Here is an 18,373-nt window from a genome sequence, read left to right on the forward strand (position 1 = left end):
ACTCCTCGTCGACCGTCCTACCTAGGCCTTAGCTTTGTTATACAAATCATATATGGGTCAATTCCACTGTACCTCCTAATACTATATCAGAATTCTAAATTAATCCTTACACTTCAAAATATTTCAATTGAATATATTATACTAATCAAGTTTTTCTGTCAACTTGAATGTTAATTGCTATCTCGTCTATATCTTGAAGTATGTTTAAACATGTGTATATAGCTCGGATTTGATGCATTACAAATCAAACTGTGTCACTCAAATTTATGAAAAATTTGTCAATGTAATAAGTTCACATGTATCTAGAATTAGATTTGGTAATGATACTTTGATGACTTAATTAGAACATTTTGAAGTTTAAGGATCAATTTAGAATTTGAATCATAGTCAGGGGATGGTTGGTGGAATTAACCTAAAATATATTAGTTAGTGGTAGTCAAGTATGTAGATGTTTCTGCCATCGTGCAACCAAATCATGACAAAGCCTATTTCTTCTATTGCTTAATCAATGGCGCAATATACCAAAATTTCCTCTATATATACGACGGTGAAGGTATCTCCCTGCACTTCATCCCATCATATTTCTTCTCTTTGTGCTCGGTAGTTACAGTTGGAAAATATGGCTATCGCCCGTTCCTTGTTGGCTACCTGCTTGCTTTTATGTTCATTGCTTGTCATTGCTTATGCGAATGACTATGGTGGTTATGATTCATCCAAAAGCCCTGCATATGATTATGATGCAAAACCAGAAGCAGAACAGAAGACTAACTATGAAACAAAACCGATGCCAAATGGAGAAGAGAAACCCAAGTATGGCACCAAGCCAGTCAACCAACAACAGCCAGAAGAGGAAGAAAGGCCTGATTATGGCACCAAGAAAAATTTCTATAAACTAGAGCTAGAAGACAAGGAGAAGGCAACGCCTGAAGAGCCAGAGAAGCCTGGTTATAGCACAAACCCACAGCCAGAAGAGGAAGGGAAGCCTGAGTATGGCACTAAACCACATCCAGAAGACAAGGAAAAGGAAATGGCAGAGCCAGAAGAGACAGAGAAGCCTGGTTATAGCACGAAACCAGTCTACCAAACACAACTAGAAAAGGAAGAAAAGCCTGAATATGGCACTAAAAATAACTTCTACCAACAGCAACCAGAAGAAAAAGAAGGTAAAGAGTGTTGTTCCAATAGGGTCGGAAGCGTGTAAATTATTGTACTAAAAAATCACACAAAGTTCAATTCCCAGGAAAGAGAGGTGGATCACATGGATCTCTTAAATACCAAGTCTTTCCTTAGACAGAATATCCCTTCTATAGTAATTTAATAGCACAATTAAATACTACTATTATACCCTCAAATATTGAAAGAAAAATAGGACAAGAAAGAACACAAGAGTTTTAACGAGGTTCGGTAAATTATACCTACGTCCTCGGGCACTAACACCAGATGATAACTTTACTATCTCCAAAATATTACAAACAAATAGAATTCCTTAAGAATTCTCAAATGGGAGAAGAGAGAAAACTAAGAGAGAAAGATTGGTTGGGATGGTTGAAATGAGAAATGATTAGGCCTATTTATAGTTGAGGTTCAGGGACTAACTTGCAAATGGCCTAAAAAATTAGGGACCAAAATTGCAATTATCCCATTCAACTTTAAACAACTTGCCTATCACTTTTTTCTTTCGGTGCCACTTGCACCTCCCATTTTTGACTTTTCAACAATCTCCACCTTGAAGATTTGATTAGGATAATCACATCTTCACACACTTCCTTCAACTCCCCAAATTCGATAAAGCTATCTTTTGTAGTGCCTCCAAATGCGCTCTCGAGCGCCATACACCTAAAGGTGTTCAAATTCTTAGGATGTTAATCAAGTTCAAACAATGATTAAACTTGATTGTTGTTACCACCTTGGTCATCATATCTGCGGGATTATCTGCTGTCGGAATCTTTTGAAGTAGAATTTTTTCTTTTTCAAAGACTTCCCGCACAAAGTGATATCTTACGTCGATATGCTTGGTTCTTGAATGATAGACTTGATTTTTCGCTAAATGAATAGCACTCTGACTGTCACAATATAGACTAATGTGACTTTGAACAACTCCCAAGTCTTTCAATAATCCATTAAGCCAAATAGCCTCCTTAACAGCTTCTGTAACTGCCATATATTCTGCCTCTGTAGTAGACACAGCTACTGTAGACTGTAAGGTAGACTTCCAACTCACTGGGGCTTTCACAAGAGTAAACAGATACCCCGTAGTTGAACGACGTTTATCTAAATCACCAGCAAAGTCGAAATCAATATATCCAACTATAAACTGACCAAGTGCTTCATCCTGTTCAAAAATTAAACCAACATCTACGGTTTTTCGAAGATACCGTAGAATCCATTTCACAGCTTGCCAATGTCCTTTTCCAGGATCATGCATATACCTGCTCACAACTCCAACAGCTTGTGAAATGTCAGGCCTCGTACACACCATCGCATACATCAAACTCCCAACTGCATTAGCATATGGGACTTTCGCCATATATTCTCTTTCATCTTCAGTCTTCGGAGATAATTGAGCACTAAGTTTCAAATGAGAAGCAAGTGGGGTACTTACATGTTTTGTGTTTTCATTTACACCAAAACATTGTAATACCTTTTTCAGATATTGCTTCTGATTTAAACAGAGCTTGCCTCTCGGTCTATCTCTACTTATCTCCATGCCGAGAATCTTCTTGGCCTCACCTAGATCTTTCATCTCGAACTCTTGATTCAACTGAGCCTTCAGCTTATCTATCTCATTTTGGCTCTTTGAAGCGATTAACATATCATCAACATACAAGAGTAGATAAATGAAAGATCCGTCATGCAGCTTCTGCAAATATACACAATTGTCATATTTGCTTCTTGTGTACTTCTGCCTTCTCATAAAGCTATCAAATCGCTTGTACCACTGCCTCGGGGATTGCTTCAATCCATATAGCGATTTGTTCAGCTTACAAACCCAATTTCTACCACCAACATCTGTGTATCCTTCGGGCTGAGTCATATAGATCTCCTCTTCTAACTCACCATGCAAGAAAGCCGTCTTAACATCAAGTTGAGCTAGCTCCAAATTCAACTGTGCTACCAAGGCCAACAAAATTCTAATGGAGGAATGCTTCACAACAGGGGAAAATACATCATTGTAGTCAATTCCCTCCTTCTGAGCGTAGCCTTTAGCTACCAATCTTGCCTTGTAGCGAATATCCTTCTTGCTAGGAGATCCATCTTTCTTTGCGAATACCCACTTGCATCCGATTGCCCTTTTACCTTTCGGTAATTGCGCCAATTCCCAAGTATTGTTCTTCAGGAGAGACTGCATTTCTTCATCCATGGCGCTTTTCCATTTATCACTTTCTAAGCTTTGCATTGCTTCTTGATAAGTGATAGGAATATCATCAACAACGGGAAAGGCGTAGGCCACCATATCAGTAAATCGAGTAGGTTTACGAATTTCTCTCCGTGGCCTTACAACTGCAACTGGTTCTGGTGTACTTAGTGGTTCTTGGGTCAGAACCTCTTCAACCTCTAATTCCTCCACTGTGGCTGGAGAATTAGACTTATTAACTGGGCAAATCCCCATCTGCTCAAACTCCACCTGTTTTGGAGTACACTCCACCTGCTGTGGAGTATTGCTCGTCTGAATATCTTTATCTGCTACCTTTTTCAATGTGGCAGATTCATCAAAGGTAACATCTCTGCTACAGATCATTTTCTTTGTGCTTAAGCACCAAAGACGAAATCCCTTCACTCCAGAAGTGATTCCCATAAAGAGAGCTTTCTTTGCCCTCGGATCTAACTTTGACTCCTTCACATGGTAATATGCAGTGGATCCAAACACATGTAAGGAATCATAATCTGTAGCCGGTTTTCCAGACCATACCTCCATAGGAGTTTTTCTTTCTAATGCAGATGATGGCAAACGATTAATAAGATGGCCAGCGTATGTCACAGCCTCAGCCCAAAATTGCTTGCCCAACCCAGCATTGGACAACATACATCGAACTTTCTCAAGCAATGTTCGATTCATACGCTCTGCCAATCCATTCTGCTGTGGTGTATCCCTAACTGTGAAGTGTCGAACAATACCATACTCTTGGCACACATCGAAGAACGGATCACTTTTATATTCCCCTCCATTGTCCGTCCTAAGCCGCTTGATTTTCTTGCCAGTCTGGTTTTCGATCATAGTTTTCCATTTAAGAAAAACTCTAAGCACTTCATCCTTAGTTCTCATGGTATACACCCAAATTCTTCTGGAAAAGTCATCAACAAAAGTAACAAAGTAGTGTTTTCCTCCCAATGAAGGTGTCTTGGAAGGCCCCCACACATCTGAGTGAACATATTCCAAAATACCTTTTATATTATGGATAGCAGTACCGAATTTCACTCTCTTTTGCTTTCCCAGAACACAATGCTCACAAAATTTTAATTTGTAAGCCTTTGCACCTTTCAACAATCCTTGCTTTGCCAGAATTTGCAAGGATTTTTCGCTGGCATGTCCCAACTTCATATGCCACAACTGCATTGAGTCCAATTCTTTGTTACCGGAAGCTGTAGCGACTGCTCCAATAACTGTACTACCTTGGTAGTAATACAAGTTATTTTTCCTGATGCCCTTCAATATCACAAGTGCACCAGATGTCACTTTCAAAATCCCATCTCTCATAGTAACAACTGAACCATTGGATTCCAAGGCTCCCAATGAGATGAGATTTTTCTTCAAACTGGGCACGTACCGAACATCAGTCAGAACTCTGGTTGATCCATCTTGATTCTTTAATTGGATTGAACCTATCCCAACAGTTTTACAGGCATTGTCATTGCCCATATAAACAACTCCTCCATTTAGTTCTACTAAATCAGAGAACCACTCCCGGTTAGGGGACATATGATAGGTACAACTCGAATCCAATATCCACTCATCTGAATGGAACGACAATGATGATGCAACCAGTGATAGTTCAGAGTCACTAGTATCATGCTTAGCAACACAAGCATCTACAGCAGCTTTTCCCTTATTCTTCAGCTTTGGACAATTTTTCTTCCAGTGGCATTTCTCATGACAAAAAGCACATTCATCTTTCCCGAGTCTGGACTTTGACTTTGATCTCCCCTTTTGAGTTTTCTTCTGAGTGTATGAACGACCTCGGACTACTAAAGCTTCTGTATCTCTGATTGAGTTTTTCTGTTTGTCCTTCTTTCTCTGTTCATAACTGTATAAAGCCGCACAGACTTCGCTCAGAGATATATCACTCCTGCCATGAAGTAGAGTAGTTTCTAGGAACTCAAACTCCTCAGGAAGTGACCCCAACAGCATCAAAGCCAAATCTTCATCTTTGAATGTCTCATCCATATTCAGCAAATCAGTGACTAACTGATTAAATTTGGTGATGTGATCATTCATTGTGGTACTTGGGACGTATGTGAAGCGAAACAGTCTTTTCTTCAAGTGGAGCTTATTTTGACTGTTTTTCTTCAAAAAATTTTCTTCAAGTGCCACCCACAACTTATTTGCAGAAGTCTCCTTTGAAAAAGCATACCTCTGCTCTCGAGAAAGGCATGATCGAATTGTGCCACATGCCAACCGATTGATCGCCTTCCAATCTTTCTCCTGTACATCATCTGGTTTCTCTTCATCAATGGCAATGTCTAGACCCTGCTGAAAAAGGGCATCTAGAACCTCACTTTGCCACATACCAAAATGGCCTGTGCCATCAAAGATCTCCACGGCCAGTCTTGCATTTGCAATTGTCGGTCTTGTCCACATGGACGATGTTGAAGCTCCTACACCGACCGTTTTCTCCATAATCTTTCAATATACCTAAGGAAATCTTTTCTGATGTGGAAGATCAGTTTAAACTGCAACCACAGAGCATACTACGATTAACCTTCGGCTCTTGATACCACTTGTTGTTCCAATAGGGTCGGAAGCGTGTAAATTATTGTACTAAAAAATCACACAAAGTTCAATTCCCAGGAAAGAGAGGTGGATCACATAGATCTCTTAAATACCAAGTCTTTCCTTAGACAGAATATCCCTTCTATAGTAATTTAATAGCACAATTAAATACTACTATTATACCCTCAAATATTGAAAGAAAAATAGGACAAGAAAGAACACAAGAGTTTTAACGAGGTTCGGTAAATTATACCTACGTCCTCGAGCACTAACACCAGATGATAACTTTACTATCTCCAAAATATTACAAACAAGTAGAATTCTTTAAGAATTCTCAAATGGGAGAAGAGAGAAAACTAAGAGAGAAAGATTGGTTGGGATGGTTGAAATGAGAAATGGTTAGGCCTATTTATAGTTGAGGTTCAGGGACTAACTTGCAAATGGCCTAAAAAATTAGGGACCAAAATTGCAATTATCCCATTCAACTTTAAACAACTTGCCTATCACTTTTTTTCTTTCGGTGCCACTTGCACCTCCCATTTTTGACTTTTCAACAAAGAGAAGCCTGATTATGACAACAAAGAACAACCAGAAGAATACAATAAGCCAGAAGGAGAAGAACAGCCTAATCTTCCCATTGGTGTTGAAGGGCTTGTTTTATGTAAATCAGGTCCCAAGTATTCTCCTATTCAAGGTATAATCCATTTGAGATGCACACTATTTAAGCATTTATATTTTATGTTTAAAGACTATTCAAATTTGTTTCAATGATCACAGGTGCTTTGGCAAGGATAACATGCCTAGTTGTTGATGAGAACGGGTACGAGAAGACTCATTCGGTTTGCAGTGGAGAAACCGATGCAAAGGGTTACTTCTTTGCGAGATTGTCTCCTTCGGTTTCAGAGGACGGAAGTTTAAGCAAGCTCACAGAGTGCAAGGCATTACTTGAAAGCTCTCCATTGGAGACTTGTAATGTTCCCGTGAATGTCAACAAAGGCATTAGTGGTGTTCCTCTTTCTGATTTCCGTATTCTCAATCACATAAGGATCAAGCTTTACTCCGTTGGACCTTTCTTCTTCACCTCTCAACCTAATAATTCAGTCCCTAATGGTTACTAAATAAGCAGCTTTAATTCTATATTATTTTTGTCCGACTGCTTTGGTGTTGAAGAAGGGGAGTGGGGTTTATTTCTATTTAATCGATTTGTTTTATTAACGTGTTAAGTGCTTAATTTGCTTTATTAATATTTCCTACGATTGTTTTGTTGTACTAATAAAGTTCAATGATTTATTTCCCCATTTTCTAAAATCCAATTGCATTTAAATAGTATATTAATTATCTAACCCAAGTTCACAATTAAAGCAAGTTAAAAAAGGGAAGAGAGAGTGTAGCGATTAGCGATTAGCAATCATCACATCGAATTACATTGACCACCGCATTGACCTCCACCAGTAATTTATTTAATTGGCACAAATAATATTGTAAAATCTTGAAGTACACTTATGAATTTAATGTTTTTCTAAGTGAGTATATTTGGGAATATAAATAAAGGTGTAAATGAGATACTAGTACACGCAAACTACTCGAGTTTGACTCGAAAAAAGTTCTTACTTGATTCGATAATTATCAAGTTGAATGATCAGTCGAGCCGAATTCGAACTTAATATTACTTGACTCAAACGGTTTAAGAACTTTATCAAGCTTTTCATATTTTTATATTATTAAATTATATTGCCCTTAATATATTATTAACTCTAAGCTTAATTATCGAACCAAACTCGAATTCAAACTTGAGTACAAAAATTGGAAAACAAGTTTAATCGAGCTCAAACTTGAGTCTTAAAAATAGATATTCGATCGAGCTCAAGTATCAAACTCTGAATTTTGAGTTGAGCTCAAGCTTGACAGTATTAAATTTAGCTTGACTCAGTTACACCCCTAAATACAATTAGGGAAAGGTTTTCCGATAAGTATAACTACGGAAGGGTTTGCGGGGTTAAGGGTATATTAAAAAATGTATTTAAAGAAAAACCAAATTATGAGGGTATTTATATGAAATACTTAAAAAGAAACTTGTATAAAGTGTTCACCTATGATCCTTTTCATACGAGTATCTTTACAAGTGTATACTCAACTCTAACCTTCTCTTTTTCTTCTACATACAGTGCGGGCGTTGATGCAGAGTCAACTTACTTGACTCCTGGTTTATTTGGTTATGAGCGTCTAACAAATAGATAAAGATTATGGAGTGGCGACGTAAAATTTGCTATAAGAAAGAACAATAGGTCTTTAGCTATATGTGGGACAAAACTTCATACCCAAGCTTGCATCTGGCTGGGTCAACTAGTTCGATTTGATGGATCCATTGTTTAAATTAGCACTCGAGGAGTTGGTTATTTTCCGTCGAGCTTGGCCAGCTGCAACCAACGGACCATCCCAGCACACCCGGGATTAAATCGACCCTTGAACAAGCATTAAGCTGTGAAACAAATGAGTGATTTGTTGATATGACAATTGAGAAAAGTATATAAATGCTCTTTCATGCATGCAAACATAAATACAAAAGGGGAAATCGAAAATGAAAAGGTGAAAGGAATATAAGAAACAATAAAAATTTGATTTGAACTCAGTACCAAAATTTCAAGGTTGGCTTCAATATGAAATACCATGACGGCCATTCCCCTTCCTCTATCAGTCTCAGCCTGAAAAAAAGAAAGTAGAACTGTTACGGAACTAGCAACGATTTGACAGTCAGAAGCAAAGCATGTGATAGATGAATTTAAATCACTCACCACACAGGAACATATGGTGATGCCTACAGCCGCAAATGCCGTTGTGACCTCAGCCATCATCCCTAAAATCATGTTTGCAAATTAAACTCTTTAGCCAAAAAGAAATGAGTTAATATAACCTAAAAGTCTAATATGCCATGCTATATCTAAGACTTCACTAATGGCTATTGGGATAGCTTGGTAGGATGATCTATTCTTAAGGAAGCAAATCAAACAGAGTACTCTAATTCAATAATCTCAATGGATGCCTCACAAATCTTACCAGAAAACCAAGAAATGCCTACTTTTTTCCCACTCCAATTGTAAGGATTTGTATACCACTTATAATAAAACCCTTCTATGAAATGATTACCAAATGATTTACCTCTTAGGTCTATGCAAACTACAGAAAACCACAGGATCGAATGTCCTTCAAGATTGTGCCACAAGGCAATTTTACTGGCTTGCCAATTTTCCAAACCTGGCAATACCTCAGGTGGTGGAATATTTGCAGGTATTATTTTTGCAGCACCATTGCCTTGTAATAACATGTTCCCGTCGGCATTCAAACTCACATGCTGTACATGCTTGTTAACTTTCCCGTTGACCTTAGCGGTCCAAATATTTCCATTTTTCGCAGCCAAGGATTCTTCACAACTTCTTCCTTGGGAAAAGTCCACAAAGTTCCCCGGGATTTTCTCCCATAGAGGTTTGCTCTGTCTGGAAATACGTGAGAACTCTTCCGTTTCACTCTCCTCTTCAGAGTCAGCAATGAAGCTATTTACTCTATCTGTTGTAATTTCTACAGCAGATAGTGCAGCTTGCTGCCTCAAGAACTGATTACAAGTAGCAATTAGACAATCAGAGCACTGACAATTAAGAGAATTAAGAGACTACAATTCATACACCACACAATAAGCCTACTTTCATAATTTTGTGCCTGGCACTGCGTGTTCTAGCATGTTGTAACCACTGTTTATGCCTTTGAAAAGCTGATTTGCTTGAGAGCGCCTGAAACAAGAGGAAAAGTCCTAGCATGAGAAAAACAGGGCTACTGCTCTGAAGTCTGCAAAAATAACCTATAATATTAATAGTTTAAAACAGAACCAGGTAAACATATACAAGTTCAGTCAACAGCTATAACAAAATATTTGTAAGTACTTTAACCCGAAACCTGTGTTCTGTTCTTTCACAACTGACAAAACAGTAAATACATGTAAATTTCTTTGACAATAGATCTAATCACCTAAATCATGCAACAATACTCAGAATTTGATGGTCCTTACTACTAGTTTCAAAATTTTGAAACAAAAAGAAACACAAAGACTATATATTTTCCCCATGCGTAGCAAGGTGTGATTCCCACAATTTAAACATTATCAAGGGAACATGATTGAGCATAAGTAATGGAGAAGTAATTGGAAATGACCAATATGTACTAACATCATAGGTGATAATCTCCACAACTTCGGCATTGGCAAGTATGTGCATTGGAGAAACAAGATTACCATTGACCTGCAAAGAGAAGGTCAAGCATTAAACTTGGCCTTTTGTTCAGGTTGACACTAGAATCGGAAAAATTGAGCCATAATATACAAAAATACCTTCGCAGCTACCATTTTGTTTCCAATGTCAGTGTGTATCATGTAGGCGTAGTCAATGACAGTAGCCCCTCTGGGCAGATTTTTAATCTGTTCATCACATAAAATATTTATCAAAACTCTAGTCACCATAGACTTCTGTAATTCTTTTAGCAGAAATACACGTGCATAACATTTAGTATGTGAATTACCTCTCCCCTTGGGGTAAAGACAAAGACACGACTACCTAAGAGATCTCTGGTAATGGTATCCACAAATTCTCTAGAACTCATGTTGCCAACAAACTCCTCTTGCCATTCCCTAATTGCATTGAGCCAACCAATCTGGAGAAAAGAAAGGGTTCATCCATAAATTTGCATTCTTGTTAGGGGACTTTAAAAGGTCTTAAGGAATCTCCTTCAAGGACTTTTAATTACAATTACTCAAGGAAACAAGGTATACCCTGAGTGCTATGTTAGCATTGTTAAGGCAAACTGCCTTCCCTCTTGAACTTCTACCATTTGCCTCTGCATGCCCAACTAGACCAGTAACAAAGACTCTCCCACTATAATGAGCAGCAATGCCTCTCTCAGCTATCAAATTCATCTCTTCAGTTCTAATCTGCATGATACCAACAATATTTAATAAATATGCCATTATTTTTTTTTTCTTATGGAAAAAGAAAAGATCAGACAAAATTACAAATGAGATCACTTGTACATTCATTAATCGATACATTCATTCAAAATTGTTTGGAAACAAGTTGTGGATGTCCTCACATTTAAAAAAATTATTTCAAACAATCGAAACAAGCAAAAGATTGTAATGAAAAATAGCTCAGAGGACCATTGAGAATTTAAGAACCTGAACTTCCAGGCGAAACATGCTTTCATACAAAAATGGAATTACAGTTGTATGAAGACTTTGATAACCATTAGGCTTTGGTGTTGCTATGTAGTCTTTCATCTGTTCAAGAGACAGGAAATTTTTACTAAATATCCATAATTCTAACATAAGAAAGACAAGTCAAGTGTGGAGAAAAAGGATACATACAGCTCGAGGAACAGGAGTCCAGATGTCATGGACTAATCCAAGAACATGATAGCAAATCTGCAGCAAAAAGAAGAAGCGATTGTTACCCAAGTACAGACACATTCTATCATAACTAAATAAGCTTGCATTGGCAGAATAATTCACCTGCTGTGGACTACACAAAGGCCCAACTCCAACTGACGGCTTTGGTTTTATGATTATACGAAGCTGGTTTATAACCAACAGGGATGAATGTGTCAATAAAGCAAAAAAAAATGATGTTTCAATTTACGTGTCAAGATGGCTCAAGGAAATATCAGAACAAACCTGGGCAATTTGGTTAACCTCACTGATTGAACTGTTGGATTTAAGCACAGATTTATAAATACTGTGATACAATAACAAAAAGTTACAAGCAAGGAAATTATCACTCAAAAGCAAGCCAAACAAGCCTTCAAAAAGCCAGCATAATAAGAGGTAAAAAAAAAAGTAATAGGGAACAGAAAATTAGCTGCTGGAATTCAAGGCAACACCATATTCAATATAAATATTAAAAATGTTATCATACATCTCACTTAGTCTAACTGTCTTAGGGTCAAATGACATCTCTACTCCTCTTTGAGAATCAGGTGAAACAAGAAATTATGGGTCCCAGTCTCCCAGCTCCATTCCCACAAAACTTAGAACCATTTCGTAGGTCATTTTTACACCAAACTACGCATACAAAGTCCCCACTTACTCAGTTGTAGATCATAGCCACAAAATGCAGTTTGAAATAATCCCAAAAGTTCTAGACATATGTATCACAAGGAAGAGAACTGAATAAATGATGAGCAAAGAAGCAGAAAAAGGTATTGAAGGCTTCACCTATAAGGTTCCTTGCACACAGCACGAATTTCAGTTTTAAGAGTCATAAGGTCCAGGAATTGATCATTCTCTATCCTTTTCATCAAAATTTTGTCTGCCTAGTACCAAAAAAGAAGAAAGAATCATAACCATGTAGATGTGATATTAGTTCAAGAACCTTCAAAGTTTAAACATGACACTTCCATAAAGTACACTTTCAACATTGAGCTACCATGTTAATTATCACATGGATAGTATTCCAGAGCTCAACTTAATACTATTGAGTAAAAGAGGACAATATTTTACCTCTACAAGCTCTTTCTCATGTTCATTATAGAGGTCAGCAACCCTTCTCTTCACTTTGGCATAATCTTCAGGATTTGTGTACATGAAGGATAAGTTTTCAAGTTCAGACTACAAAATACAATCAGATTGTGTTAACTCTAATACTATCTTGAATTCGTGAACATAAAATAGAAATTGTATATTAGAAAAGCATAAGAATGTACCTTGATTTGATACATCCCCAACAATTTTCCCAAAGGAGCAAAGACCTGCAATGTCTCCATTGCAATGCTGGACTGGAATAATACAACAACGTTAAAATAAATAAATAAATGACCAATTACCAGGTACGCTTCAACTCACACCACCAACCTGTTTATGTGGAGGCATGTGACAAAGAGTACGCATGTTATGCAATCTGTCAGCTAATTTGACAATGATGACACGAACCTAGAAGAGAAACCATTTGATTAGCACATTACTTTCCACAAAATAAAAACATCCCAAAAGATAAAAGAAAGAAAGAAATAATAATAACCTCCTGTGTCGTTGATAGAAACATCTGCCGCAGATCATCAGCTTTCACATCTTGTACTGAGTCATTTTCATTCTTATACTTCAATTTCCCCAATTTGGACACCTGTTCATGCAACAAGATTAAAGAAACCCAAAAAAGCCAAAACCATCTAGAGTTTTGTCAGACTTGACATTCAAGCTTGTACAGACAAGTACACTAATAATATGCATTTAATAAATAAAGCACCTTAGTCTCTCCTTCTACAATGCGACGTACAGTAGGACCAAATTCCTCCTCTATTCTCTCAAATGTAACAACATTTGTATCTTCCACAGTGTCATGCAGCAATCCAGCTGCAATAGACTCCCAATCTAACTCCTAGAATAATAGTCAAGGCAAGTTAGGCTTCAGATCAGAATGCAGAATACATTTTCCATTAAGAGCATACTTCTATTAACTCACAAGTTCTCCAAGAATGCGAGCAACTTCAACTGGATGAATGATGAACGGCTCTCCACTCCGTCTTTTTTGACCATCATGTGCATAAAAAGCTAGCTGTACCAAACAAAAAACTTGTGGTTAAGCCATAATGCCGAGAGATACTTTTCATAAAGTGCATGATAACAGTTTTTCACAAAGCAAAGACATTACCCTGAGAGCATTATGGACCAATTCCAACTCTTTAGGTGAAAGGTAAGATATAGTAGGCTTCAGATCCTGATGCAATTAGAACGATAATCAATATGAGCTTAAACACATGACTGTAACAGCCTTGCTTAAAGAATAATAAGTATTACTAAGGAAAGAAGTCTCAAATGAGTCAATTGTACCTCCCACATCCTTTCAGGAGAAACCTCACTAGAGGTATCTGAAAAGACAGATGAAGAACAATACAACTGCCATCTTTTACAGCCAACATGAAGCAAGCTTGACCTAAAGAGTTTTTCAAGCAGTACAAACGCGGAAACATCCATTGAATGCCATCCACCTACATCAGAAGCCTGGTAAAAACACAATACTGGATTAGTAAAAAAGCATTAGCAACTATGCTGTCCATGCATGCAATTCGTAAGTCACATTATATAGCACCATAACTTGAAAACAAATAAAAGATAAATATTCCAACTAAATGCCTTAAGAAATTGCAGCTTTTGGTTGCCCAATAATTTATTTTTTTTCAAAAAGTTCCAAACCTTAATACAACATACTCTTTTTTTTTTTTAATTTGAGTAATTTACGAACAACTTTTTGGATGATTCCACGCATTAAAGAACCCACCAACTCACAGTCTGAGCTCACCAAAACATGTCATTTTTGTCAACCTAACATTAACAACCTCTCCTACGTATCAATTTGGAATCTGATTTAAAGGCCTATTACAAGAGTCAATGTCCTATTCTCTTGCCACAGCATCAATAAATGAAATAAATTACAAATACATCAAATAAAGTAAATTCAATCTAAAAATCATCCCCGATGAAGATATATAATTTAACAAGCTTTTGAAATTCTAAAAATCTAACAAAGTGTAAGCTGGTGAAGTAAAAATCAAACTTACTGATCTGTTGCGATTTCTTCTTCGGTGGCGGGCTTCGGCGAAGGATGAAGAGTGAGAAGGATTGGCAGTGCTGGCAAGGAATCCAGTTAAGACTCTTGGAGCTTTTGAAGCACAAGAAAGAACACTACAGTCAAACCTTCCACTTCCTTCCGCTTTCGTTAACTTACATATATTCACGCATTCCAGGAAACTGCAATCAAATGAACCAAACACCAAAATAAATAAAATCGGAGTTGAAATAAAGAACAAGAATTAAATTCTTCACACTCTTTTAGTTGCTTAAAAATCCAAACTAAGTCGAATTTTAAGTGAAGAAACAAGCACCAGAGAACAGATATTCCGTCATTTTCCTAAACAATCCTTCTCAGTATCCAAACAAGAAACAAAATCGGAGAGCTTAGAAAATTAATAAAAATATATATATATTTTTAAAGTGAAACTCACCGGATAAGGAAGAAGCAGAAGCCATTTCTACAATAGCAGAGTAATCTCATTGAAATCGAACTAAGCATTAAACAATAACTCAATGATCAAACACATCAAAAAGAAAAAAAAACAGAAAGAGAAAAGGAGAGAGAGGTAATTGCCGGATGGAGGAGCTGATAGAAAAGAAATAGATTCGAGGATTGTCTCATTCGGGTTTCGAATTCGAGAAGACGTTACGTTTTTTTTTCTTCTTTTTTGAATTTTGGTTTGAGAGCAGTGAAGAGATGGAAATTTGGACCAATAAGCAATGGATTTGAAGCAAAGGATGGTGGTAAAGAGATAATCCAGAGTGAGAAATGAGAGAGATATTGAAGCCACACAAATATACACTACCTTCAATTTCCATATTTTTATTTTTTTTAGAAATAAAAATGGTGAGCGAAGGTTTTTTTTTTTTTTAAATCAATACCATGATTTGGAGAAAAATAGTAAAATAGTATACTTCGCTTTTCTTTAAGAAAAGCATAATTACTTCAATGTTTTTATATTTTTATCAATTTGGACTTTATTATTTTATTAGCTAAATTTAACATTTTAAAAAGGTACAAATCACTTCTATTTATTTAACGGAAATGTAGTAAAAGTTTGAAATATTAATTTTGGTACTAAACTATTAGTAAGTTTACGCTTTTATCACTCAACTTCAAAAAGTTACAAAATCGTTATTGAACTATTCAAAAATTTTCATTCAAGTCACTAGCTATTAAAATCGCCCTTTTTTGTTCACACTGTCTGTACCAGTCAGAAGTTCTCCTTCTCATTTTCTTTTATAGTTTAGTTTTTTTTTCATGAAATAATTTTGAATGTCATAAATTTACAAATCAAAATCCAAATAACTTTCTTCTCCAATCCTCGACACTGACCATCAGATCGATTTGAATCTAAAGTATGTTTTTCTACTCCTTGATGGGTACTAATCTATTATACCGATCATCAAATCGTCGTTTGGAGCCCATTAGTCGGACTTTAAAAAAAAAAACTTAACAAGCCAATGACTTAAATAAGAACTTTAGAATCGTTAGCAACCATTTTGTAACTTTTTAAAGTGCAGTGACTAAAACATAAATTTACTAATAGTTTAGTGACATTAGATATAATTTATCTTATATACAAGTCTACAAATAATTTAAAAAATCAAAATAATTAAAAAGTTCATTAAAATTTTGAATCACATATAAATGATTATGTGAACTGTTATATTTAAAATTTTAAAGTTTTAGTAGATATTTTTATTAAAAAAATATCAATTCAACTTTTCTTTAAAGGTTTACTTAAAAAAATATATAAACATTAATTTGAACCCATATATACACCATACCTCCCCTCTTTCAATTTCACATTTTACCGATATTAGTATCAAACTCTTCCCTTTTTCTCACAATCACAAAATACTCCATTTACATTTTCATATTCTCTTACTTTTCTTCAAATTTCATTATATCAATTTTATCAATTAACATAAAGTAATTTCCTTTAATTGTTATAGGTTATTTAGTACATTCAATTATTAAATTATTTATTAATCAGGAATATAACTTTATTAGTTTAGTTATATTATTAGGTTAATTCTATTGTTTTGTTTATAGTAAATAAACTAATGTATTAGAGAAATAATAAATTATGTACATTTTAGTTTATTAGTTTAATAAAAATTGTTCTCTTTTTTTTTTTAAGCTGTTTGTTTTTTATCTTTTGTTTTGTTTTGTTTGGCGGCGGTGTTAATTTTGGGCTGGCTATCATCTACCTTTTTCCTTTCCCATCAACCTTTTCTTTCTTTATTCTGCTCACTCACTACACATGTATTCTCTATTTTTAGTTTATAGATCTATTTTTTGGATATCTTTGTTGTCTTCACAAGTTGTGACGGATGTATGACGATGCCTATTGTTCGTTAAAACTCCACCGGGCACCAATAGTTTTTCTTGGAAAGTGGGTGACTCTTCGTCAACTTTTTTAATTTGTTTCTGGTTTGAGACTTTTTCAAAATAATAAATGATTTCACGTGTCGATTTAGATCCGCGTTGTCTTGAGTTTTATATGTTTTTTGTTTATTTTTCCATTGTTTAATAAATCTTCAGTTTTAGAAGTTTTTGTTTGCTATTGTAGCACGTTTTTAGTCTTGCTTGTGCATGTAATTTTAGTTTTACAAGTGATTTTAGAGATGATTTTGTTGTCATTCTCTCTAGTTTGGTGAATGCTCGATTCTTTTTTCGATTTCTGCTCGCCGCTTTGGACCATTCGGGGTTGGTTTCATTATCGTATTAAGTGTTTGTAATCACTTCAGGTATGTCGTGCTTGAGTTGTGATAAAACTAACTGTCAGCGTGTCATAATGTTCTATTAATACTGAGGCTAAAACCTTTGTTGTGTTGATAAAGCTTATCCTTCATCATCTACAAGAAATGTTAAGAAATGTTTACTATTTTTTCTCTCTAAATTGTATAGTTCCATTCTTAATGAATTTACCTTAAAAAAATTATTAGTTTAATAATTCATTATTTTATCCGTTAGACATTTATTGGAAAAACATTTTCTTACAATCTGTGATTATTTTTGGTTTCACGGACAAATCTTCGTACATTGAATTTTTTTTATTTTTTAATTTTGATTAAATTTAAAAATATATATATTTAAGGATTTAGGGTTCCAAAATTTATGGCTTTAGGATTTCTAAGGTTTTAGAATTTTCTAAAAATATTATTATCATAATTATTTAGTATTAGGGTTTATGATTTAGTGCTTTCGTAAATATTTAATGACTAAAATTTAAGGTTTAATATTTATACCTAATTATAAATGAGGGAGGACTGTGAGGGTAATTGCACCCAATTTTATTTGTATGCTAATTGTTTATATATTATTTTATTACTTTATATGTTAATTTTAACAGAAGTTGCAATTAAAAAATCAAATTCAATGTTGTTGCTACGATTGGATTAGAATCACATTTCCATATAATAATTACATAATGGTGTGAAAATTTTGTTAAATTTTGTAAGTTAATTAATATTTACCTAATTATATATATTAAATTATAAAATTAATTAAGACTGCATTTGTTTCACTGAAAATAGTTTCTAGAAAATTATCTTTGAAAAATAAATAGATTCTTTAAAAAAGATTATAATTTTTTTTTGTTTGAATAATTTTGTATAAAATATTTTTTATTATTTTAAAATTATTTTCTAAATTTTAATACAATTCTTTTAGAAATTGACTTTAATGAGGCAAATACACGAATTCAAAGAATTGGTTTGTAATTCAATAAGAAGTAGTTATAGTTTGCATTTTATTATTCTTTTAGAAAAATGATTCTAGGAATCTTCCTTTAATATTAAAGGAAAATAAGGCTTTAGCGACGTTTTTAGCG

The 18,373-nt window shown here is 35.1% G+C and overlaps 2 protein-coding genes across 4 annotated transcripts; one reads left to right on the forward strand and one right to left on the reverse strand.

Moving 5' to 3' along the window:
* The first annotated feature begins 619 nt into the window (after positions 1 to 619).
* On the forward strand, positions 620 to 7,047 carry LOC107925605 (proline-rich protein 3). The gene is made up of 3 exons (XM_016856320.1): positions 620 to 1,163; positions 6,489 to 6,623; positions 6,707 to 7,047. The coding sequence occupies exons 1-3, from the start codon at positions 620 to 622 to the stop codon at positions 7,045 to 7,047; spliced, it is 1,020 nt and encodes a 339-aa protein (XP_016711809.1).
* A 901-nt stretch (positions 7,048 to 7,948) lies between these two features.
* LOC107925691 (putative GTP diphosphokinase RSH1, chloroplastic) lies at positions 7,949 to 15,343 on the reverse strand. 3 transcript variants are annotated; one of them, XM_016856406.2, is made up of 24 exons: positions 14,963 to 15,343; positions 14,519 to 14,708; positions 13,791 to 13,961; positions 13,612 to 13,677; positions 13,423 to 13,515; positions 13,207 to 13,338; positions 12,982 to 13,083; positions 12,816 to 12,893; positions 12,668 to 12,739; positions 12,465 to 12,572; positions 12,180 to 12,277; positions 11,640 to 11,700; positions 11,478 to 11,540; positions 11,334 to 11,390; positions 11,145 to 11,246; positions 10,743 to 10,901; positions 10,493 to 10,624; positions 10,305 to 10,391; positions 10,144 to 10,215; positions 9,625 to 9,711; positions 9,086 to 9,536; positions 8,722 to 8,783; positions 8,563 to 8,631; positions 7,949 to 8,408 (listed from the first exon to the last, which is right to left on the reverse strand). In XM_016856406.2, the coding sequence occupies exons 1-24, from the start codon at positions 15,028 to 15,030 to the stop codon at positions 8,304 to 8,306; spliced, it is 2,685 nt and encodes an 894-aa protein (XP_016711895.2). In that variant the 5' UTR covers positions 15,031 to 15,343; the 3' UTR covers positions 7,949 to 8,303. The 3 variants fall into 3 exon arrangements, 2 of the variants coding, with proteins under 2 accessions (XP_016711895.2, XP_016711896.2); XM_016856407.2 differs by having other exon boundaries at positions 11,640 to 11,670; positions 14,963 to 15,336; XR_005906207.1 differs by having other exon boundaries at positions 8,390 to 8,408; positions 9,192 to 9,536; positions 14,963 to 15,336.
* Positions 15,344 to 18,373: the final 3,030 nt, after the last annotated feature.

Source organism: Gossypium hirsutum, chromosome A12 (genome assembly GCF_007990345.1).
Source record: "Gossypium hirsutum isolate 1008001.06 chromosome A12, Gossypium_hirsutum_v2.1, whole genome shotgun sequence".
Classification (NCBI taxonomy): domain Eukaryota; kingdom Viridiplantae; phylum Streptophyta; class Magnoliopsida; order Malvales; family Malvaceae; genus Gossypium; species Gossypium hirsutum.

Coding starts and splice junctions, on each gene's coding strand:
- LOC107925605 (XM_016856320.1), top strand. CDS start 620: ATGGCTATCGCCCGTTCCTTGTTGGCTACCTGCTTGCTTTTATGTTCA. Junction 1,164..6,488: donor GCAACCAGAAGAAAAAGAAG/GTAAAGAGTGTT, acceptor TTTTCAACAAAG/AGAAGCCTGATTATGACAAC. Junction 6,624..6,706: donor CAAGTATTCTCCTATTCAAG/GTATAATCCATT, acceptor CAATGATCACAG/GTGCTTTGGCAAGGATAACA.
- LOC107925691 (XM_016856406.2), bottom strand. CDS start 15,030: ATGCTTAGTTCGATTTCAATGAGATTACTCTGCTATTGTAGAAATGGC. Junction 12,740..12,815: donor ACATGCCTCCACATAAACAG/GTTGGTGGTGTG, acceptor GTATTATTCCAG/TCCAGCATTGCAATGGAGAC. Junction 10,392..10,492: donor TCTTTACCCCAAGGGGAGAG/GTAATTCACATA, acceptor TGTGATGAACAG/ATTAAAAATCTGCCCAGAGG.